General features: G+C 44.1%; 1 protein-coding gene across 1 annotated transcript in view; it reads right to left on the reverse strand.

Annotated features, from left to right (window-relative positions):
* T265_06715 (hypothetical protein) overlaps positions 1-23949 on the reverse strand; it is a gene marked incomplete at both ends in the record, with an annotated part of 44951 nt that overhangs the window by 5288 nt on the left and 15714 nt on the right. Inside the window, 20 exons of the mRNA XM_009172049.1 lie at positions 1082-1210; positions 2139-2306; positions 2830-3062; positions 3613-4120; positions 4188-4255; positions 4583-4647; positions 7547-7848; positions 8090-8215; positions 10088-10214; positions 12240-12308; positions 12397-12527; positions 12913-13203; positions 13836-13923; positions 15993-16046; positions 19620-19795; positions 19848-20097; positions 21144-21266; positions 22170-22276; positions 22433-22522; positions 22614-22673. Of these exons, the coding sequence (XP_009170313.1) occupies positions 1082-1210; positions 2139-2306; positions 2830-3062; positions 3613-4120; positions 4188-4255; positions 4583-4647; positions 7547-7848; positions 8090-8215; positions 10088-10214; positions 12240-12308; positions 12397-12527; positions 12913-13203; positions 13836-13923; positions 15993-16046; positions 19620-19795; positions 19848-20097; positions 21144-21266; positions 22170-22276; positions 22433-22522; positions 22614-22673 (3165 nt within the window). The remainder of the gene's footprint in view (positions 1-1081; positions 1211-2138; positions 2307-2829; positions 3063-3612; positions 4121-4187; positions 4256-4582; positions 4648-7546; positions 7849-8089; positions 8216-10087; positions 10215-12239; positions 12309-12396; positions 12528-12912; positions 13204-13835; positions 13924-15992; positions 16047-19619; positions 19796-19847; positions 20098-21143; positions 21267-22169; positions 22277-22432; positions 22523-22613; positions 22674-23949) is intronic.

The following is a 23949-nucleotide window of genomic DNA, read 5'->3' on the forward strand; positions in this document are numbered from 1 at the left end:
CGGGGTACACTCTTTCACGTGAACAAATCGAGGAAAAACAATGCTCACGGAGGAAAATGCAGCGCAAAACAAGGCTAAGATTCTGAGGTCAAATCGACCTTTGAACCCCACTTTGTGCGTACAAAACCGCTATTGCCTATGCTAAATCCTCAGGTTAGCTGTTTGAAGGCTGGGAGTAATCGATCAGCGACATGATATGAAGTATCCACAAATCTATCGGTAGCTTGGCAACGCACTACAATTTCACCAAGTTACCAAAAGTCTGCTGTTGCAGTAGTCCATTCTCGTGAAGGGGATATCTGACTATAGAATAAGTGAAGACGCCTCAACATTTTTAGAGAAGGTTTCGATATAATGCTTAGATTGACTTGATTGATATCCTAGACAGAAATCTTAAGATGAGTGGACGAAAACTCTAAGAGCTTCACCCAACGGAGCACTTCAACCACCTTTTGACTTTCCGTTGAGCTATGGAAGGATTCCAATTGATCGATCGAAAACTTGTGAAAAAAGCCAGAAATTCTTGACACGGAAAAGTAACAATTCGGAAACCGTAAATCGACTGGTGTCGGATTAAGATCGACCACTTGAAGTTATACCAAATACTATTGAAACTTCGGCTGAACATGTGGTTTGATGTCTCATGTATGGACGAACTTTCTCAGCTATTCTATGTGTCGGTAATTAGTCCGGATCAGTAGCCTACTCCAAGACAACATACCACCGGCGCGTTCACCCTAGCCAATCATGTGTTCACCCTTAACATCGAACAACTCATTCGCCCAAATGATTATGTACGTTGTGCTGGTGCTGAACTACCATCGATTCTCTAGAATAACTCACCTCCTGATAATTTGTGACCGAACAGTTCAGTCTGGGCATTTAAGAAACGCTTAAGTAATGTAAGAGATGTCTCAAGGCATGCAGTCGCCCAATGCACTGGTGGTGATGGACATTAGGGAAAAAGAGTGGGAATCTAACTCACAACAGTCTGTATTAAACGAAACCTGAGAAGAAATAGAGAGCCTTATCTGAATTCTACAACAAGCCGAAAAGTTACACTGGATCTATTACAACGCACCTCATTGTGTACATACGCTTCACATTCGTAGCACCAAGATGAAAGGTCCGCAAAACTGAGGACCAACGGATGTCGAGTAGATGTGAAGTGTTCCACCATATGTGAATTCGCATATCGACCGCAAAACACCTGATGGTCAAATACAAAACGGTATAGCGAAGAAATGGAACGATAACAATAGGACTTTCTTGCATATCAGACAGAAATGAAGATTGACCTGGGTAATGGGAGTGATGAGATAAACGATGGGCGTTTTGACGCCAACTACACTCTTCGTTAGCTCTTCAATCTACAGACAAGTTTGCCATTCGAGCAATCCAAAAAAACAACTGAAATAACCCGTATAATAAGCTCCCGTCTAGAGAGCTGAGGCACCAAAATAACACTTGGATAATTCTCCGTAAATGGTTTCTGTCTCAAGACTGTGCGCTGTACATAACCAATTCTGTAGACTGTGAGGAAGAGTAGTAAACGATGGTGAAGTAAAGCAAAGACGAAGTGTAGCCCGGTCTAGCAAGAATCCAGGCATCATTATTGGTAATCAAAAGATGGTATATCGTTACACGTCTTTCACTTTCTATACACACTCGGATGAAGCGTAGAAAAGCGCACAAACGAAAATACGGGACGGTGAGCCTAGGAACGGAGATAAAATGTATGATAATATGCAGCAACTTAGGTCCTAACAGCGTAGGTTGCACCCGATCAGTGGACGCAGAACCCAACTATCGCTCCGTCTTCAGAAAATTGTTATATCTATTTTCCGAGAGTAGCAGTAACACATGTATCACGGGAGGCTGGCTAATCATGGCCATCATATCACAGCAACAGATAAACTAAATAGCAGCAACAAGGTAAAGCAGCATATTGAAACATGCATTGAACGGCAAGTTGCTCCACTTGTTCCTTCCACAAGTGGATTTTGATTTGTATCATCGATGCGATGAATGAGAAACTTACAGAAACCCAAAAGAGAGGAGTATAATCTTGGATAGAAAGTGCTGGAAATCAAAATAAACCAAAATTCTGGAAACTCATAACTCTCCAACACCCTTACCGAATAGCAAGTCAAGCAAACCCAATTCTCCGTTTGATTCGTACAACGATTGCATGTTTCTCGGATATTGGGATTCCATTCTGGATTGTTGTGCACCGACGTCAGATGCGGACACCATGAGAGGGGAGTGACAGCAAACAAACGCTCTGGGAGTTGCTGACTTGACTCCTGAGAAAAGAGAGACGAGTATAGTGTTTAGAGCACAAGGTGCGGGCAGTTCCGACACTGTTCTGAAGAGGCTACGACCTGTGGTCAGACAGTACCGCCTTGTATGTTGGCGCCTATCGAACTAGTACAAGAAGTCAGTCGACCTTCTGAGTTGTAGAAAGTAGATTGTATGGAGGAAATCTAAATGAACAGAAATAATATATTTTGTTTTATAGAGAATTCAGACAAATCTATTTATGACAGTCTAACAAGAAAGGTAAGAGAAATCCACATTAAAAATGCGTAATTCGTGGTAACCACTGATTTAGAATCCAAATTCAACTTTTATCTGCAGCATGATATGAATTTTTCAGGCAAGACATAACGTCCAATACTGTCAAAGGATGAACAATCCGATAATAATGAGTGCCACTACGGAATAACAGGCAGCTTTACGTTTCAGTACGAACAGCACACAGTGTCACGCATATAAATAACTAGTAATGGTGAGGCGCAATAAAGTCTTATTCAGGTAGACACTTACCAAGCCAAAAAAGGCGTGCATATCCTCCGTTTCAATGCTGGCAACATTCATCAAGTCTTGCAACGTAGCTATGGCAACCACCTGATTCCCCGCAGAAGCGATCGGCGTCGAGCTCGACTGTGCATGGCCTGAAGCACCAGCCGCATTGGTAAGTGTTAGTCGGTGCTGCACTGGGGAGGGCACATCCGATGCCAGGCTGGATCGGTCGCTCTGTCCAGTATTTGGTGAGGCAACTAAAAAAGAGGAAAACAAAACCCTAGAACTCAGTGTGAATTATTCTAATCAAACGTCATCCCGGGTCACAAGCATCTCAGCGACAGGTAAAAAAAAAAAACAAGGAAGCCCAATACAGTTGCAACAGCAGCAGGCTGGTCGGAAAATCATGTGAAGACAACGATGTGAGACTCATTTGAACAAGGTATTAAATTTAACTTAGAAGGGTATGACGGGATTACATACGAAAAACTTCGTTCGCGTAGCACAAATACTCTAATTTGCATACAAATTTGGTTTTGACGAGAGGCTCAGATGAATTCAGCTGAATCTCTCATTCATAATGGTTCCGCCCCGTACCGAGCTAACCACGACAATCTCCATAAATTTCGGTTCCTCTTTTGCCTTGTTTTTAAGGCCTCAGGATTGAATCACCACAAAAGAAACCCAAGCGGTAAGAGCAGGTGAACGTACCTAATGTTTTGAGGAATACCAGTAGTAATAAGCAGCAAGACGATACAAACCAGACGCAGGGAACGAGATAATTCAAAGTTCATTCTGATGACTTACCTCGCATCTGTGTGAATTCATCGATTAGTTGGGGTAAGTTGACTGTACCTTGCAAGGTGGCGGAGGAAGACGAAGGAATAACACTTGTAGATGCCACATGCCCTGCACTCATGTGACTATTGAAGAGATCGGTGCCCAAATCTTGCAAGGTTTCCTGTTCCGTCGCAGCGGGGACCCGAGCAGCAACACCATTTGTAGGAACTGAAGTCGATACACTGCCAATGCCAATGGGACTGGTGACCGCTAGAGAAAAGGATGGGGAAATCGGAGCGGCTGGATGGCTGAGCGGCGATCCTACACTGCGAGACGCTCCATCACTTAGACTGAGGTCTTCCAGTCGAGATTGAATCTCAGTTTCCAGCTGTCCGGTAAATGCCAATGCCGACTGCGAACCTATGTGATGCTCGCTGGAGCCACTGAGACGGCCGGATTCGTCAGTTATGAGTTGTCCACGTACCGGACCTAAACGTAACGCAAAGCGGAGTGTGACGATAAATCCAAAATACTCCTGATTTTATCATGCTAACGAGTATAAAAGCAAGAACTCAAGAGATTAAATGATGGCAAAAACCCACCATAACCTTGAACTGATTTCCAATACGTTTCTTGTGTGCATAAACTTCGTCGGATGGCTCTACACCCCCTGGAGAGACAAATGGGAAATGCACTGGAATTGATGTCACATAGAATAATGTGCAAAAATAGATATAGCGCAGAAAACGTAAAACGTACTCGGCCGAAAAACCATCCTGAATGAATAACAATCCAAGGCTGTTGATCTCAAGTCCATTTGAAGAATGAGGGAATATTATCTTATATTACGGGCAAGTGAAGATAAGCTCCAGGAAGCACGAAAACTAGGCAAGTTGCTCAGTCTTCATGGTGAGACAGGCTAATTATGGCGAGCATTTTGTTCGATTCAGTTCGCAGCACCTTTTTAGAGCTTTTACGTAAATTTTCCATAACTTACCATCTACACAGAGATTCGACGAGAAATAGTAGAATGCGGTGGAGCAGAACGGCTCTGGGCCCCTCCTTTGGAATGGCATCTATTAGGAGGGGATTACCCTAACAAAATGAAATTGCATATTTCCAAGACTTTCAAATAAGCCTGCCATTTTAGTTTGACAGGCTTCATTACTACTCGGTGAGACTTAAACATCGATAAGTTCTGTGGCTTCTCACCGGTAAATTATCTTTATTATCTTTGTCCATCCTCTCTTGCCAAGACTTCCTTACGACTCAGCAAGATCCCCGAAAAGACCTTTGAACCACTGTCTCAAAGCCCAGTGGGAAAAGTAGTGGCAAAAGAAATAACATGGAAAATGACTGGTGTATCGTCTGACAAAAGTCATACAATGTACATGAGAGGCAGAAGTTCCGGAAGAATGGCAGATATCCCCATTCGTTACTATCCTTAAAAAGGTGCCATATCTGAATCTAGGGTTCCAGTAGAGTAACCAACACTTCCAGGGAAATTACAGGTATCACCCATATGTGCTTACCGACTATGGCCAGATACAGCTGTGAGAACCAACCCGGGTTCCACCAAGGTCAAGGATGCGTTGGCCACATTTGCACGTTGTAACGACATCTCGGACACAGGTGTACCTACACAAGTCATCTTTTTGCATTCAAATGCAGCAGATCAGGCTTAATCACGGCGGCTACGCTTACTTCTCACACCTTTACAATCTTTATACTCCAGCACCAATAGGCGCGTCGAACGCTAGTTGGATACTATTCTTTTAGGTTCACCATAAAGCGGTGTTCACTAGGGCTGCAGTTCTTTGACGAATCGCATCTCGAAGAAACCTTTGCCACGTCTATTACCTCCGACATGGAGACTCATTCTGACGGAATTTTGAAGACTGTACGCAGATAATGTCGCACTGTCTGAGTCAGATTCCAATCAGATAAAAAGCACCTAAGTAATGTCACCATGCGATTCGATATATGTTACGCGACTTCAAAGTGTAAAGTGCTATTTGCAAGACCGCGTGAATACACAACCGAGTTGGTAATGGCATCTGAACCACTAGAGACAGTGGTCGGATTTATCTGTCTGGGCAGATGCATCATATACAGTGGCAGCACTTCTAACGAAGTAAATGCCAGAAATACCAAAGCTTGTCTTCCACGAATTGAACACCTCTGAGGTCTGCGAAAGTCGGCGTTCACAAAGCGATTGTGCAACTAGTGTTGCTCTGGGATTGTGAGCCTTCGGCACCGTATATTGAAGATCACTGGCTCCTTCGAGACAGTGCACGTATACCATGGGAACGTTGGATTAACAATTCTGAAGTGTGTTAAGTCAAGTGTCTGTTCGGTTCCACCGACTACATTGGCCCGATCATGAGCATCGTACGCCAGGTCGAGTGCCGCGCCATGTTCCGATTAGCCGATAACCACAGAGGGCAAAACATGACCTAGAGGAGGATGAAAAACACAAAGAGCACTTCGTAAAGGAAGCTACTCACAAGGTAGTTGGAAACCCCTTGACAACCCATGACCGTATTCGCCCTTCTTGGGGCTCATCAGGTAGGCTCAATCCACGAGCTTCCGTCAACCTTAGAGTCTAATTGAACGCAGATTGCAGAAATTCGACAAATACACTCACCCACACATCAATTTAGTTTTCACGAGAGATTCATCTGAAACCCAACCGAGTATCACAGAATATCAAAGAGATTCAGCTGGGTTTCAGGTGTCTTCCGTGAAAACCAAATCAGTATGTAAATGAGTGAATCTGTCAAATGTCGGGTAATTTGGGTTCAAGGTTGGAGGAAACTTGGGGACCGTGCCTACTTGATGAGTACCAAGAAGGTAGAAACCAGTCACAGGCTGTCGAAGAGTTTTCATCAACCGTGTGAGTAATCCCCTTAATGAGATATATTCCGATGTCTCGAATATTATACCAACCGAAATATGAGGCGGCCTTTGTGCAGCACATTCAGTTGAGGAATATCATGGAGGAGATATCCAAATGGGTTTCAGGTGAGCATTCCATGAAAACCGAAATGGTATGCAAATCAAACATTTTCTCTTGTCTGCAAGGTCGGAGTCTCATTGAAACACGCCAACGGTTGCGGGCATCCATTGACAATCGGTGGCGCTGTCTTATTTACAATTATTAATCTTGTTACTTTATTGTTCTTATTTATCTCATGCGTCCGCGACTTCCTTTATTCTTCCACTGCCACAAGGCGTGGGGACTATCGCAAACAGATTCACGTGCCCAAACTGAAGTAACCGGAATCCCCGCTGGCTGGTTCACCTTGCTTTCCCCTGCAATGAAAGTGAGACTACTGAATGGGCAAACGTGTTCCTGCTTTACTGGTGTGAGCTCACCAGAGAGATCCTGATCGATCTTATTGTCTGCGAGCACTTTGAAGGGATGATCTACCTGATCATTTTTACTCCTTGTACAGCGATTTATTCAAAGCAAGCTCGACATCGTGAGCAAGCCTTAAAGGTATCATTCAGTAGTACGCCGACCGATAGAAGCGTTGGTGTGTCTCATTATGCGTTTTCGAAGGTAGTCTGTACCATTAGCCCTTAAGAACCACCCGTATCTCAACGTTTCCCCCAAAAATGACCATTCTTTACACCAGATGTTCAGTAACTTTGATTCTGAAATCCGAAAATTGCAGTGCTGGAAATTCACCTCACGGGATGCATGAAAATTTTCTTGACTATACAGGACTTGACAATATCCATCATAAGCATTAGGTACTATTTTACGCCCTCAAACAAGTTAATTTCAAGACTTCCGTGTATTTTAAACGAATTATAAGTAACCTCATTGCCCAGTATCAATCAATGAACATTTTGTTGCAGGGATAGGCATTTCAAGTACATATGATTCCGGATTCTAGTCATACACCTTGAGCACACTCAAGTTTAGGACTCAAACCCAGATAAAGCAACTCACTTCTCGGTCGGCGAAAGGCCGAAAGCCAACCTGGGACAACAGTCACCAAGTAAGCTGGCAACAGAGTGACACATGGCTTCTGCAGTGGCGGCGAGGTGGTATCCGCCTTCGAGGGCCAGTATGAGACCGCCGGTAAAGGTGCGCTGTTGTTGGGCCAGCCGATGCCGCGTCTGACGCACGGGGGTAGATATCTGTGAATCCGTTTTATCATCCGTCACACTTTTGGCGGGACACAAGTAAGCAGCTGTGAGAAGTAGGTGTGTGAGGTGGGCAAAACACTCCGGCGAAACACCCAAACCACCCTGGAGAATTAAGTCAACAACGAGTCCAGTGTTAAAACACACCATAACGGTCGAATGAGAAAGCGAAAAAATTGAACAAACAACGAGAACACAATTCTCGGTGTAAACAGTTCAGTTTCATGAAAAAATAATCAATTAATCGTTGCGTAACGAAGGCTGACTTTTTACTCGTTTGGTTTCACAAGTGTGCTGATTAGACCATACATCAGTGAAGTTGGGATTGATATTCTCTCACACTTACCAAGCGATCACCACGAGCAGCATCGAACCCAGCAGAGACAAGGATGAGTTGCGGACGAAATTCGTACAATATAGGCAAAATAATATGAACGAAGACGGCAATGTACTCGCCATCTTTTACATGACGCTAAAAAAGAAGAGGAAATACGTCGAACTTCGAAGGTGTCGTCGATAATCAAGCGCGGAAGTTAAAACTCTGGAGTAAATCAACACAGTGGAAGGGAAAATGGAACGAAAAAAGGCATCAATTAAAAATTCGGACAGTTACAAGACGGAGAGCCGATTATAGGAGCCTGGATGGACTGAATCTGTAGGAGCTCATGAAAAAACCCTGGTGGCAGCCATGCATGAAGAGTGCCTCAAATGAGCGACCAGATTTTGATTTACATATTTACCCTAGCTACGGCAATGAAGCATTGGTGTTAAACACTGATGTCATGCTGTCGTTGATGATGATGATTTACCCTAGCTGATAGTCCCTTGAAATGCTAAAGGTTGCCACAAAACGGTTCGAACCATATTTGTGCAGTTGTATGCAGCGTATACGAAAGCAAGTAAGCTGGGTTCTTGCTTGAGCGCTGAATTAGAAGTAGGAAGGTACTAACAGCCCGGGTCCAATGAAGACATGGATTATTCTTCTACACAAGACACACAAAAGTTTATCAAATGTTGTACTCATTGGGACGATGGAAATTGTGGTTATTCTGAAACTGTACGATATCAATTTTTCACCAACATATGGTCACTACGTGAAAGCACCACCACAAGAATGACCATAGGAAATCTTGTGTTGAGTTTCCACGTCGAGAACCTAACTGCTGTGGACAAAGATCAAGTGGCTCATTATACCAAGAAATTCGTCGTAAAAAATCGACTGGAATTGTACATGGTGACATTTAACGGCACGGCCTTCGTTATTATGTATTTCAAGAGGTTTTTTGACGCCGCTCGAGTTTGTTTCTCTTGTTTGTTCGTCGGGTGATCCGAAGGTGAAGACATAAAATCTTCCCTACTTACAGTTTGTAGAAGCTCTGAGGATAAAGTCATCCAAAGCTCGAATGGAGTCAGTAAATACGATCCAGTAAAAAGACCGTTGCATATTGGTACGTTCCTCGTTTGTTTTCACTTGAAGTGGTAGACTATCGTACCCAATAAGCATGAACGACCCGGCCCTAACATCTGCCTAGTTAGGGAGAGATCTGGTCGCTCTAGTCGGTAATCGGAAGAAAACAAGAGTGGTTGATAGGCAAGCGGGTGAGGAACTGTTAAGTGACGAGCTGTGTTTTCCCCACCTCCCACGCAACGCCAGAGAAGCAGGCAAAATGCCCAGAAACGGTTGAATGTGGGAAAGACTTGATGATAATGAAAACACATATTGAGAAGCAGCACGAGTTCACCCTTTGAGTGCAGAGAGGACGACACAGTAGTAAAAAATGCAAATCTGTTAAAACCGGAAACACATGGTTTTTCGAAAAAAGCAACGGTGAACATACTACCGGAAGCCTTAACTATAGTGAAATAATAAGGCGAAGGGTGTCGCTATGTATGGGATGGTATATCTCATCCTATAGCCATCGTACTAGACGGTCGGGTGAAATACCCGCATTTAGTCTCATATGCTTGACTAAATGACACTTTCAAAGAGCGATAGCTTTTATGGAATTGAGTGCATTTTGTTTGAAGCTGGCATCGGATGAAGAGATCGGCCAATTGTTCTATGAAAATGCTGGCTTTTGTTTAAATCGTGGAAAGGGTTCGTCGATACCTCGGTCAGACTGAATAATACTGTCCAGTAATTCACAGGTGGAATGTCGAAGATGTTGGACGCGAGACATAAGGATAACAACCACAATATGTTGGAGACAATGTGAGGTGTGATAAGTTGCATGTTCTAAGCATGATTTGTAGAAAGTTCAACGCAGTATAACGACAGGACAACTGAATAGTAACCACCAGTGAATGTGCACGTTCACCATCAAGCACAGGTTACAAATCCTACCCCATTCCATGCAACCTGAACTGTTCGTCCAAGACCGTCCTCTGATCCACAAACGGTTGGATCAGCATCTGCAGTACCCGGGTAGTACCTGCCTTCATCGTACCGATGCACCGATATGAATAAGACACTGTGAAGTAGAGGCAATGATAAGGGAAATTAAGTCATGGAATGCGGCTACCTATCAAACAGCCACTAATGCAGACCAGCTTAGATATGGGAACGGTTTTATGCTCCAATAAAAAACTCATCGTTATGGTTCCAAATCAATATATATTCAACATTTGGGTACGAAACACTGAATACCCAGAAGAAACAACCGACATCGAGGACAATGAAGGAGTGAATGAAACATTGGCGTTTACATTAATTCGACTCCAATTAATGTCAAGTGCAAATAAGAATGATTCGTTCAGGAAATAACATTTCCATCGGGTCCAACATGGGAACCACTATCGATTTAAAAGTAGCCATGACTGCAAGAGACAGAACCGTTCAAAGCCAGCCCAGTCCAGGATGTGTCATTTAATCCCAACAAAACAAATCACAATGTTTGTCCGCTCGGCCTGTATCGAATGTTCTGGTGGTGTCATTTTCACAACTGCCAACCCCGACGATATCGTTTAACTTTACTTTTCCATATATAGAAAATTGTCCCTTGGATCTATTTAGATTTGTGAAAGTCGTTATTGCTTGGTCGCTTGGCTGTTCGCTGAGCTTGGTGACTGGATTTCACACGTTTCATCACCAATCGAGGAGATCATCAGTGAGGGGTTGAGTGAGTCACTCACCCAAAGCAAAGTAGCACACCCGAGCTACTTACATCCTGCAACATTCCCAATTACCACCGCATTTGTGTCGAGCTAGACAGATTGCAGAGTAAGCTTTCGAACTCCAAAACCAAAGCGTCAGAGATATGAATCCTAGCCTTATCTCTTGATGCCACCATATATACTGGGTCATAGTGCCTCCTAATGGAGGCACCGACTAGGACAAAAAATAGACGAATGTGACTGATACGGGAGCAATCAGTTCACTCAGGAGCTTGGTACTGGATTTCACACGTTTCATCACCAATCGAGGAGATCATCAGTGAGGGGTTGAGTGAGTCACTCACCCAAAGCAAAGTAGCACACCCGAGCTACTTACATCCTGCAACATTCCCAATTACCACCGCATTTGTGTCGAGCTAGACAGATTGCAGAGTAAGCTTTCGAACTCCAAAACCAAAGCGTCAGAGATATGAATCCTAGCCTTATCTCTTGATGCCACCATATATACTGGGTCATAGTGCCTCCTAATGGAGGCACCGACTAGGACAAAAAATAGACGAATGTGACTGATACGGGAGCAATCAGTTCACTCAGGTAAAATGGGCTTAGCAACTTGGACTGGGAGCAAAAGTACGAACAGCTGTTGGCATAAGACTTCCTGGCATGCAGCTGCATTGTTTTCACGCACATCGTAAAGTATCTGTGATAGGTGATTCGTTTGATACATAAAAGACGACAAGATTTCAGACAGCACAATCCGATGTTTCGGTTGCTGTAGACCATCCTTTTCAAAGGTGAAAACCTAATCAGGGAACATACATACCTTTGAGTCAGATAAAATGAATTTGGGTTGGAATAGTAGACGAAGTTGCTATCCGATTTGGGATTGAAGTGAGGGAGTGCGTGATTGAAATGTTATGCATACACAAAATAAGAAGAGGAACTAGGGAAAGGCTGCGATAGAATTTCACAATCACCGTGACGTGAAACCTCAGGGTATGTACTGAGTAACCGCATTTTTGTAAAGTTATCAAACACACAGCTGAAAATAGACAGGAGAATAAAAGGTCGATTAGAAGCCAAACTAAGATAAAAAAACCATTGTGGTCAAATGATTTTGTCGTAGCTGTTTTTGGTTCTTCCCCATCCAAAAGTCAGAATTTACGATTGTTCGCGCTTTACGATGAAAATGACAGAACTTGAGCCTTCAAAGCGGAGAGACCAAATAATCTTGCCGATGGATGAATAGCCTGATAATCCATAAAATCCCCAGGAGATAGTCCACAATCCAAAATAAAGTAGCATGTTTAGGATGACACCCATTTAGTGAAAATACACTAACCCAAAAACGACTGAGAAACACAGTGCACAGTGGTACGTACCTTGGATCGTTTTCAAATATCTTCTCCGTACCATTCCCATGATGCACGTCCCAATCGACTATGGCGATTCTGAGGGTAAGAGTATACGTATGTGACACTCGAAAAGTTGGTAGATCTTTCACAATAACCATTAGTTACACATTGTGCGTAGGCTCACCGCTCAAGACCATGGACCTGTTGTGCATGCTTCGCGCCCACCGCCACATTGTTGAAAAAGCAAAATCCCATACACTTATCAGTCAAGGCGTGATGTCCTGGGGGGCGGACCAGAGCAACTCCGTTTAAACTCTGTAAAAAAATGGATACCTTTTAGCAACCTCATGGGCAGTGTTTCACGTTGGGAAAACACATGGCCTTCGTATAGCTTATTCAGTTGAAGAATACCATGAATGGAATATTTGGCTTAGTTTTCTGTTAATATCAACCTAATTTGAAAATGAGTGTAGTTCACCAACTGCGTACAGATTGGTGTTCAAGCAGAACTTAAGATCAATGGAGACTCGGGGACTCACGCCTACGTGACGAGCCCCAAGAAAGACGAAACCGGTAGTGCACTGTCGAGAAGTTCCTAGCAATCTTACGAGTGGTGTATCATTTCAAGGGAATGTATAAAGCTTAAACCCACATGAGAACGAGGAAAAACGATGGAAGTGCGAATAAAATCAAGACCTACCTGGCCAGTACACACCTCATCTACTACAGCTAACACAGAACCGGCCGCCAGTCGGGCACAGTCGTACGTGTGCTGAAAAAGAGACAATGTTGAAAGGAGATTATTTGGACGACGAAGGCTCGTCAAGATAAGACGATTAAATGCGGAAATTACCCTGTTGAAGAATATGGAATTCTCCTCGTTTGACAAACTGTCCAGAGCGGTTTGATCCAGTGCGGCTGTTTTGGCTATCATGTCCACATAGGCTGCCGCGTGTACACGGCAGAGTTCCGTGCGAGTTGCATAACGGGCCTATTAGGAAGAATAAAACCTGATACAGGGGGTATTTGAAGAAAGGTTAAATAAGGAAACGCAAGGGTCAAACACTTCCGAGGGCGTACCGTTGGCGTCTTCCGACGAACTAACCAGACATCCCATCTTTTGGCACTTTAGAGCATTTGCAGTGAACTGGCACTAAATGCCTCCTCTCTACTTCAATTTCACAAATAAATCATGGTTGCTGTGGTGAAACCACGATATCTCTCACTGATATGTTGTTGGTGATTATGTTGGTAATGACTGTGGTCAGTTTGCGACTGGTCAGGCTAGATCTGTCCTAGTTTGGCTCTTCAAGAGAGGCATCCATTCTTAGTCGCGTTTGCGGAGAACGTGTAACACAGTGTCGGGAAACACGACATACATTTTTGGGACAGTGACGGAAATCCCCTCCGTCAGCGTCAAGGTTAGTATACCTTGCGGCCCAGAATCCCCCCATTCGATGAGACTGCTTTTAGTATAACCAAATTTTTTGCGTCACACTTGGAAGGTTCCAATTAAGTGCTCAAGTCCATATAGTTGCGTGCTGAAGAATGAAACAAGCCAACTGAAAGTGCAGCTGAGTACAGAAAGTGCAACGCTACATGTGGTCAAAGGGCGTAACTCACCTCAACGCGTTTACACCGACGAGCCAATCCATATTCATCTAGAAGCTCATAAGTACGGCGTATTCGGCTCGGTGCTTCTGGATGATTTCTGTGCATCAGAAAGCAAGAGAACACGAAAGATAGACGTCACAATGGAAATATGAGCAACTGTTAGAAGTGAGGCATACACTGCACTCGAGGAAACGCGAGTACTGTAACGAGTGAGGGTGAACACAACTGAGTGATACAACTAAAGATTGATGTGTTAGAGGAGGTTTGTTTTTTTTGTATGGAGACTTCACCCCGTAAGTGAAGCAAATCTATACTGAAAAGCGGAGAAACACTGCTTCTCGTCACACTACCAACAATCTATAAACAGCCCAGTGGAAGAATAAACTTCACCCGATAAGTGAAAATTCCATTTGAGAAGTTGTTGCTGGAGGAGCCAGTCAACACGTGTGACCGCGTGATGTGGATTGAAGGATGAGCGGCGCTATATCCTGTCTAAGTGCGAGTTAATCACACTGCTGATCAGCCGCTGGTGGCCGAACGGTTAAGTGCTGACCTACTAGCCAGGAGATCGATGACTCGGGACTCTCCGGAGTTTCGTGAGATGCGCATTGCCGATGATTCCCAATAAGGATGAAACAGCTGTGCGGTGATTCTCGGCCTTTCAGTATAGATCGCCTTCACTTAGAGGTTGAAATCTCCACTCAGAAACCATGCGTTCCAGAGCAAGCCTGACTCACATACAGCTGTTCAAATTGTCATAGAAGACAATATGCCCATGAGACTAACAATGGGTGTTACCAGTGACAATCTGGCAAAGCGCGATCTAGTAAACAAGTCGAAATTGCTGACCGAGTAGTGTAGTTTTAGTCATTTTAAAAAAGCATGCTACATTAACATATGATGGAATCTCAAATCTAGATTTATCTTCTGATTAAGGCTATGCTAAAAAACGAGGAGCATTATACGGCACGTCTTCGTTGGAAGCACCGAATGGATTTGTGGAAGCATGCAACTACTGGATATCCTCACAATCTACGAAATACGGGCTGTCTGCTCAGAAAGGAAATACCCCAAAATGGTCGCCAGGGTATTTTGTCTAAGTTACTGTCACTCGAGGCAGCTAACAGCGGACTATGTGATGTACGCGGTGTGATTGAAGGACGAGTGGTAGTGCACCACTGCCAACCATAGTTAAAGTTTATTGCTTAGAGCCTTATTCGAAAAATTACAAACTCAAATCTTTCTGAAGGTTCATGCGATGCGCACTGTGTATACTTTCTAATGAGTATAGACAGTGCCTCTCAGGGATTCATCGCAGGTTATATTCACTCGTAGGATCAAGGAACTTCAAAATTTCACTACCCCCAAAATATGAAAGAGCCCTCTAAAGAAAAGAAAAGCCGAGATCCAATGTTGAATGCGCGCCACACCCAAAACAGGCATTAATCCCCAGAAGGAAACAGTGGTCAACTTTACTTAGACATTCCCCAGTTTCCACTGTCGCTTGTTTGCCCCGAGAAAAAAACGTTCAGCTGTAGCAGCCTTCCGGTGCCTAGCTGCCATGCCACCCGAAGGAGGCATGAGGGCTGAGATAGTCCCATGTCGCCCAAGCCTAGACAGAGAAACTCGAGAGGCAGATGTCGGGTTCGAACCACGGACCTTCCGGTCAGTAAATTCGCGCTCTAACCACTTGGGCCATCTTGCCCCGAAGGGTGGTCTGATCCAAAACTTCATGCGTCAGGTATGTAAATTTCAGAAAATGTGCGACAAAAGGTGAACATACAGATTAGGTGTCTTCTTATCATTAAGAGAGATGTAGTTGGTCTGCCTATTCATCAGTAGTGATCCATTCATAGTAAACCTCTGTCATCAATACCGAACCTACTCATCACGCGCATCAATGATGAAGATTCGTACGAGTCCCTGAATACTAGAAACAGACATTCAGTGACCCGCCAAGGACTCATCTCAGAGGAGCTACTTTCAATCAAATATGATTTCAAAAAATGAGTAAACTTGAAACGCAGATGAGCAGTACCAAAAGAAGGGGCGGTACGTGGGCATTAAAATCTTCACCAGCTGTAGCCACAACACGATCTAATGCGAAGAGAATTCAATCACTGACTGACGCCATAATATTCAACGACTCGAACATAGCTGACTTACGGGTCTTCCTCATTCTTGTGATTCTCCATTCGACTATCATAGACAATACAAGTGCTGGAAAAATAGTTGAGAAGTACGGGAAAGTAAGGACCTCGCAAGTTGAGAGTGGAGATGATACTGTTGAGAGAAAATCATAATTACGGTTCTATTTTATGTCTGGTGACACAACTGGGCAAACAATCAAGCAATGGATGAAAGTACAGACAAAACCAACAGTTCAAGCCGTATCCGAAATTTGTACGGAAGCTATTCCCATAAAGGCGAACACGATGAAGTGGGCGATTTCAACCCCCGATTATATGCAGCTGTGAAAAAAAAACTGTGAAAGTTGGGTTTTTGGAAAAGGCCGTGGAGTTGTCGCTAGGGGGAAATTTGCCAGAGGTCTACAGAAACTCAGCATCGGACTCATTTCCAAACCACACACGGGCAAACAAAGAGGGTTTCGGAGCAACAGCTACTCACCGATGTAAGGTCAATTAAGGCATGTTACATAACCAAGCAGCTGTTCGTGACCCAAACACCAATCCAAGAATGATACAGATGAAGTTAAAAACTCGAGTTCAAGCCACTTAGATCTTGTCTTTCACCTCTGTTGATGTTGGTTACCCACATTACCGCTTCTCCTAGCCAGAAATGACAGTTTTTCTCGGTAGACGCTTACGCTCGGTTCAATGATGGTTAGTTGGTTTCTGCGTCAGAATAGATGACAAAATAGCATAGTAATTTCGGAGCCGGATTAGGTCAACTGCGCTCTAAAGAATGGCGTGGGAACTCGTACAAAGAACCCGAAATCAAACGAAATGACGTCAAACTACCGGTTGCTTTGGTTACTGTGTAAGGAAATATCCATTATTCAACCTGTAAACCGGAGTTCTTCGACTTCCAACTTTTCGCTACAGTCCCATTCATGGAATAAATCCACTTCAGTAAAATCGCGAATGATGTAAGCATGACAGGTAGCAGCATCCGCGCTCTCACAAATACCATACTTTCTGAAAGGGGAAACAGTCACTCAGATAAAATCCGCGCACTGCAACCTGTTCGTTGAAACTAAATTTCTCAGCTTTATATTCAGGAAGCACTTAATTTGGACTACGTAACTAAGCAAACACCACTCAGTTTACTCGGCTCCCAAATAATGCGCCTTAACGGATTCATTCATGATGGTGGACCTGGGTGGACCGAATAAACAACGAAACGGCCCGATCCACTAGGTGATGTCTGCTGACGATATTACTTAGCCGGAAATGCTGGGTCTGAAGGAAGGGTTTTCGGTGGTTCTGGTGGGTGATTGCAACTTCATGTAGGAGTTATGCGATTTTTTGCAAAGTGACACTTGAGATCGTCTGATGTAGTCTATGAGGACAATCGACAGTTCCTGTACTACAGTCATTTCCAACGCAGTTTTTGTCGAAGTTTCACTTGGCGCCCTTCATTATCTAATCAGTCGTGGACACAAACAGACCACATTGCAATCAGTTTTCGATGGCAAGGATGTGTGCAGGACATCAAGCCTTTTTGAAACAGCTATTACGACCCTGATCAAACCCTGGCTTACGAAGAAATCACTGCTGACTTCGATAAACGTCCCAGAAAAAATCGGCTAAACGACTGGATGCAGCCCAGTTAATAAAGCACAGCACATCTCGCAGCCTTGTGTACTCGTCCTATCAGCGACAAACCGAAACCTTGACGGTGACAGATGATGAGCTTGATAAACACCGCGCGGACTTTGGCAATGCGATTGTTTACTTCATCTTTCAGGTAAGCAGTTCTCCCTAGGTATGCGTAGTTTTCGATCAATTCGAGCGTGTCTCCATCGGCAGGGAGAGTGTATGGGTATTTCATCTGATCACTCTAGTAACATCACTTTAAACTCTCGTGAAGAGGAACTCAATTCAAAACGATGGGAAGCGTCAGCTTGTTACTGGTATTCTGTGCCCTATTCTAACCATCACAAATCGGTACTATGTGGTATGCGTACTCTAGTTCTCAAACTGGTTGCCCTGTTAGTGGTTCAGCAACGTCGTGTGCCGGTGTATCAAACAATTTGTTCGTAACGTCGTCGGTGACAAAATTAAATAGACATGCAGACATTGGGCGGCCTTGTCAAACACCGCTCGAAATGATAAAACGTGAAGCTAATACGCTCGAACTTGTCCAAAAGTGTGCGCATAGAGAGCCTTTAGGGTGTCAACGAATTCTGAAGGAATTCGTTTGATGAGACAGTTCACAAGATGGTCCTACCGTCGGCGTCAAAGATGCTTTCTCTGTCAAGTAAGACGCGAACAGACGGTCCTCGGTATGTGTGGTGCAGTTCCATCGATGGCCCGGCCGGGACCCTGTCTGTTTTTCATGGGTTGATTGTTTACGCACCGAGCTTCGTTCATGAAGCACAACAGATACCACGATTTTAGAAGCGACGCTGACGAGGCCGACACCAGGGTGGCTGATGTAGGGGGTGCTTTGATCCTTCTTATTAATAGGGACGATGGTAGCATATTTTTCTCCAGCGATCCCAATGCCGTTCAACAAGAAAGGAAGTTGACAGAAGTATTTTGCCCAAAGCCCAATGCGTCTTGATATTCAAGTTATGAGTTCAGCACTTTCTTCACTGATTGTTTCAGGTTGTTTTCTACGGTTAACCCAACTAATTGAAATAAATTCCTTGAATTCCAACAGCAGATGTAGCTTCCATCTCGATCGCAAGGTCGAATAACCACTCTTCACGGACTTTAATGATATTCTCAGTAGTCGTTGGGTGGCTTAAGCGCCGGGTTGTATCCATGATCAACAGGAATAGCTTGTGGAGGACCAAGCGATCCGAGAAACCGAGCAGATATCCGAGGAACACCCCGTTGTCGAGTAGTAGAGTCAGTAAGGCATCCCGGTTGAGTGACCGACACTGTGGTGTCAGCAGGAGTTGGCTGTGACATATAAGGGCAGCTAAGCTTAATATATGTTCTGTAATTCGATGGCTGACGTCTCAGAACCATCGCTAGAATCGGTCGGAATCAGCGGATTTATAATGAAATCAACAGCAAACAGGTCTCCGGTGAAGCAGGTATTTCACTTAACTAATGCACCAAACATTGAAAGCTAAGGTGACATGGTCATTTTATGCATGCCAAGTTATGGCCTGTAGAGAATATCGTTTTCCGTTATCGTGGAAACCTAGAGGTGAGTGCAGTATGATATGGCAGGGGGGAATGAAGGATTTTATGAAACGCCTGGATGCTGTTCGTCTCCAGGGCGGAGTCCACGTGACCATTTTTATGCTCAGCTTAAGACACTGTAAGACACGGTAGCTGAACGACGCTAGTCGCGTTCATTCTGCAGTCCCTGTCTAGATAGTCTGATTGCGTTTTGGAGATATAGACACCGCAGACATTTGTGACAAGCCAGGCCTCGGTACCGTTCCCAGTCCCGTTTGTTCTTGTCCATTACAAAATGGTATGGTTTTATCGCAGTGAATCACCAACCAGAGAATTGGTATTGCCGTCAATAATGATAAATGCATATATTTCGTGAAGTCCTGACAGCTCATCTATTTATGGCAAAGAGGCTATCCAAATCTATTTCAGAATGCACGACCTGAAGAAAAAACGAAACCCAAATCTGACTAACCTTGGAAAATGTTTATGGAGGGCCACAGGGTGAGTGCGCTTCAAATAGGACATATGCTGGTCAATTCGGATAGCATCCTCTGGGTCATGTATATGTTTCTCCGGCTTCATTATGGGGACTTTAACGTCCAACCTGGAAGCAGCATAGAACGACAACATTGAGACGGACCGGCACGACTAAAGGTGGCATAACCTTAAAATCGAACGGCATAACATGAATATGGCTTACGAAGGCACCGTGGCGGTTCTCGCTTTCCTTGCTCGTGTGTGGGGCATGGGGTTGAGGAGAAAGAAACTTAGTTTGACGAAAGAAACTCGGTGCGAAAACCAGCATGCGATGAAACGAATGTGTCCATTCACCTCGAAGAAAAAATCTGCCTTCTGTGGATATAAAGTGTAGTTTTACAGGCCATTCCAAGGAACTTGATCCATAAGTAACATCAGGTGGAATGTGCCAGACAGGTGCGGTGCTCCTCTCCCTTGAAAAAAACACGCTCCCCAAAAGAGGGTGCTTTCTCGTGTGAAAGACACCCAGTATGAACCATGTCTCAAGCTTCCAGTATCGAGGTATTCCCGAGAATTTAAAATAGCATCTGTGCGCGTTCGAGTGGATATGTGGCTTCGTCTAAACTAAATGCCCGGAATATTCCTTGGCATATTTTTGTTAAAGCTGGTGCTGAACCTGTATAGTGACTATCAGCGATGATCCCACATGTGAATGTGTTCCAGGAATCCTTTGGTATACGATGTAAACCCAGAGCGAGATAACTTACCACAAATACAACGGAAAAAGCTTATTATAACTTTTGAGAACTAGCTGGAAATCTAGTCATAGTGCGTTGCCATTACTCTGTATAGCAACTGCGAGATAGTCTAACGAAAGGTGGTGGGCTTTTGACTTCTACTAAACTACGGAGCAAGCCAAATCAAGTCAAGTTGGGACCAACCACTCGTGTGGAGATAGTGAGTCAACTGCACCCGTGACACCAACCGTTTAACGTCATTCGACTGTCAGAGCTGGATCCATGGGGGAGAGCATTTTCATTGTGGTGCTTCCTCTTGGGGAGTAAATCCACCAGCTTAGGACCGTCTCCTCTTCGATCCCGATGTGTTTTCCCCTTCAGGAGGCTTTGCAGTTGAAAAAGTTCGAAAAGCTCAAAGCGTCCCCTCGGTAGGGCCATTCCTCTGGGGCGGTTCCTGTAGATGGACTAGTGTGTATGAAAACCGACCAGGCTATTAATCGGTGTTCAGTGCTTTGACATACTATACATATCATATATATGATATATAAGCGAGTAGATTAGCAAAAAGTCAAAATTATGGCACTTGGAGTCAACACAATAGGGAGTGTGGCTAAAACAGTGGAGTAAAGGTGTGGGTGGCTTCGGTAAATAAACGATTCAAGTCTCTGGGGCGATAGATGAACAAACAACTAAGCGATTTACTAAAGTCTGTAACAAGAGAGACATCCGATTTGAGCTAGTGGGGGCGCTGAATGGGTTGAATGCTCTGCCATCCAACTTACCAAGTTTGTTCGGGCAAGTGTTTCTTTTCGGCAGCAGGGACTACTTCGGGTACCTGGAATACGGACAGCGACCGCCATCGAAACCTTAAAACCGAGACACAGTTCGCTATTGTTTCCAGGACACTGTGAAGGGAGAAGGGGATCGATAAATAATACCTTGAAATCGCTAGTAAGACGCACTGAACAATAAAAAAAAACAATTTCCTCACCAACCCATATCAACCAAGTACAATGGAGTGAGGCTGTACTGGGAATACTATCATATTCAGCTTAGCGTCGACAAAAGCGGTATTAATGGATGTCTGTTACTGATCTCTCTTCTAAAGGATTCGTTCATGTAGTTGAAAACCTGACATCCCAACATTATAACACCTAATAAGGAGCATGCTCGTATCTCGGTTTGCATAACTGGTTTGTGTTCGCTAACTGGGGTCATTCGGTTGAAAACATTTCAAGGGAGAAGTCGATAAATAATACCTTGAAATCGCTAGTAAGACGCACTGAACAATAAAAAAAACAATTTCCTCACCAACCCATATCAACCAAGTACAATGGAGTGAGGCTGTACTGGGAATACTATCATATTCAGCTTAGCGTCGACAAAAGCGGTATTAATGGATGTCTGTTACTGATCTCTCTTCTAAAGGATTCGTTCATGTAGTTGAAAACCTGACATCCCAACATTATAACACCTAATAAGGAGCATGCTCGTATCTCGGTTTGCATAACTGGTTTGTGTTCGCTAACTGGGGTCATTCGGTTGAAAACATTTCATCTCCAATCGAGATGACAAAACCCATGCGTTTTCTTGGAAATACAGAATGCGAACAAGAAATCCTACAGACTAGTTCGACAGAATAAAAACTGAATAACTGGTTCGCCTTTTCCCCACGATGGTCTAAGGCCAGAACAAGGCTGCGATAGAACTAAGACAACCATCAATAACTTATAATAGATTTGGTGACCACAACTCCCAGACCGCTTCTCAGTTTGCGCCGTTAATATACTGAGCCGCTAACGGCTTACCTCGGATGTACTTCCCCTACCGGCTCCAGCGAAGGCATTGGGTCTCCGAGGAGTGCCGAGACAGTATGGGCAGCACTTTCCGCTAAAGAGTCGTGATAGTAGCCACCCTGAAAAGAGAGTATTGATTAACCTTTGTGATTCAGTCACATTCTAAAGGTGTCCACTCAGATTTCATTAAGGAAACAAACATCGTGCCGAGGAAACGAGCAATAAGGTTTCGCGATTATAGAACGGATGATGACCAAACGACAATGACAACCTACCTCCAAAGAGACGATTATTTTACCCTCCGCCAGACCCATAAGTTTGTGCGTGAAATGAGCAAACAAGGGCGGACTGACTTTGAGTTGACCCTAAAAAGTAGACAAAAGCTGAACGGCGTAGGATACATGCAGTATAGGATTCGGACAAGCATAAACTGCAAAAATGGTATTCAAAGCTCACCAGCGGACACCCATATGCACAGTCGTAACCGGCCGAAACGAGGATTAAGTCAGGATCAAACTGAAAAGTAATAATGGAGTTACGTGGTGAGATACTAAGTATGCACAAGGTACTATAGGCAATCAATCTAAAAGAGAACAGCTATCAGATTTATAGGGCTGAAGGGATTCCCGATCAAAGTAAGCGACTCAAAAAGATGCAGTTGGACGGCCTCCGAAACTGCGAATTCCAATGTTTCGATTCGTTCGCGGATCCTGCGATTATACCGCACATGAACAGAACGTAATGCGCCGCACAAGACTGATGTTTTGGCTGTCGGAATCCTGGGGAATTTTATCGTACAACTAATCGAACAATCCAAAGTAACTGTCTCATGAATCGTACTTCATTCAGTATTAAATTGAAACCCTGCCAAAAATGTTGATAATACATCAGTGCTTCGCCTATACGCGGTGTGCTCCGTCAACCAAATCCAGATGGTGACATGGGATTCCCTGACTTGAGTTATCGGTTCCACCTCTCTGGGACTATTTTGCAGGAATATATCGCATACAGATGAATGAACAATGAAGCACACGAAACGCATTTCTTAGAAGAGGAACTACACAATGAAAGACCATGCTGATAGAGGCCGAGCTTCCAAAAGCCCAATAGCATAAAATGAGCAACCAACGGCACTAGTGTATGACATAAGAGGCGCAAAAGGTCATCGTAAAAGGGAACAAACGAGTCCTCAACAGACTAATCTAAACAGACGGTTATGAGAAGTGCGCACATGTGGAACAACCAGCATCATCATCTTGAGAGATGGGCAGAGTACTAAAGAACAATTCACCTGACTTGGTTTTAACGAAAGACTCAACTGAATCCAGCTATATCTCTCGTTTATGACGTTCTTCTTTAAATAAATGTACTTCACAAGGAAGTTTCATGTTCAACTTGGTAAGATATTCAAGATGTCGCAGTATTTTCTCAAACGAACACACTGCTCATAGGGTTGCTGCAAACTTTTCGACAGCCCACGACTGGTCTAGCCCTTCTTGAAGCACATTGGATAGGCACAGTCCCGAGTTCCAGGAGAACGTTGGATTGACGGAAACTTGAGGACCAAACCTTTCTGATGAGCCCAAAGAAGGCAGAACCCGCAAAAATCACCCCGTTTTGTCGCCAATCTGTACCCCTACCTCTCGTAAAGCCTGGTCACCAAGGCTTCACAGCAGGAAGCGGACCCTCCTAGCTAAGCGCGATTAAGCTTTTGAAAAGTGAAATCAGATGTCGTCTCTGGCAGGATCCTGACATCCGCCCCTAATTCGGGTTCGCTGGTTACCCCTCTTGT

This window comes from Opisthorchis viverrini (assembly GCF_000715545.1).
Source record: "Opisthorchis viverrini unplaced genomic scaffold opera_v5_143, whole genome shotgun sequence".
NCBI classification, from domain to species: Eukaryota; Metazoa; Platyhelminthes; class Trematoda; order Opisthorchiida; family Opisthorchiidae; genus Opisthorchis; species Opisthorchis viverrini.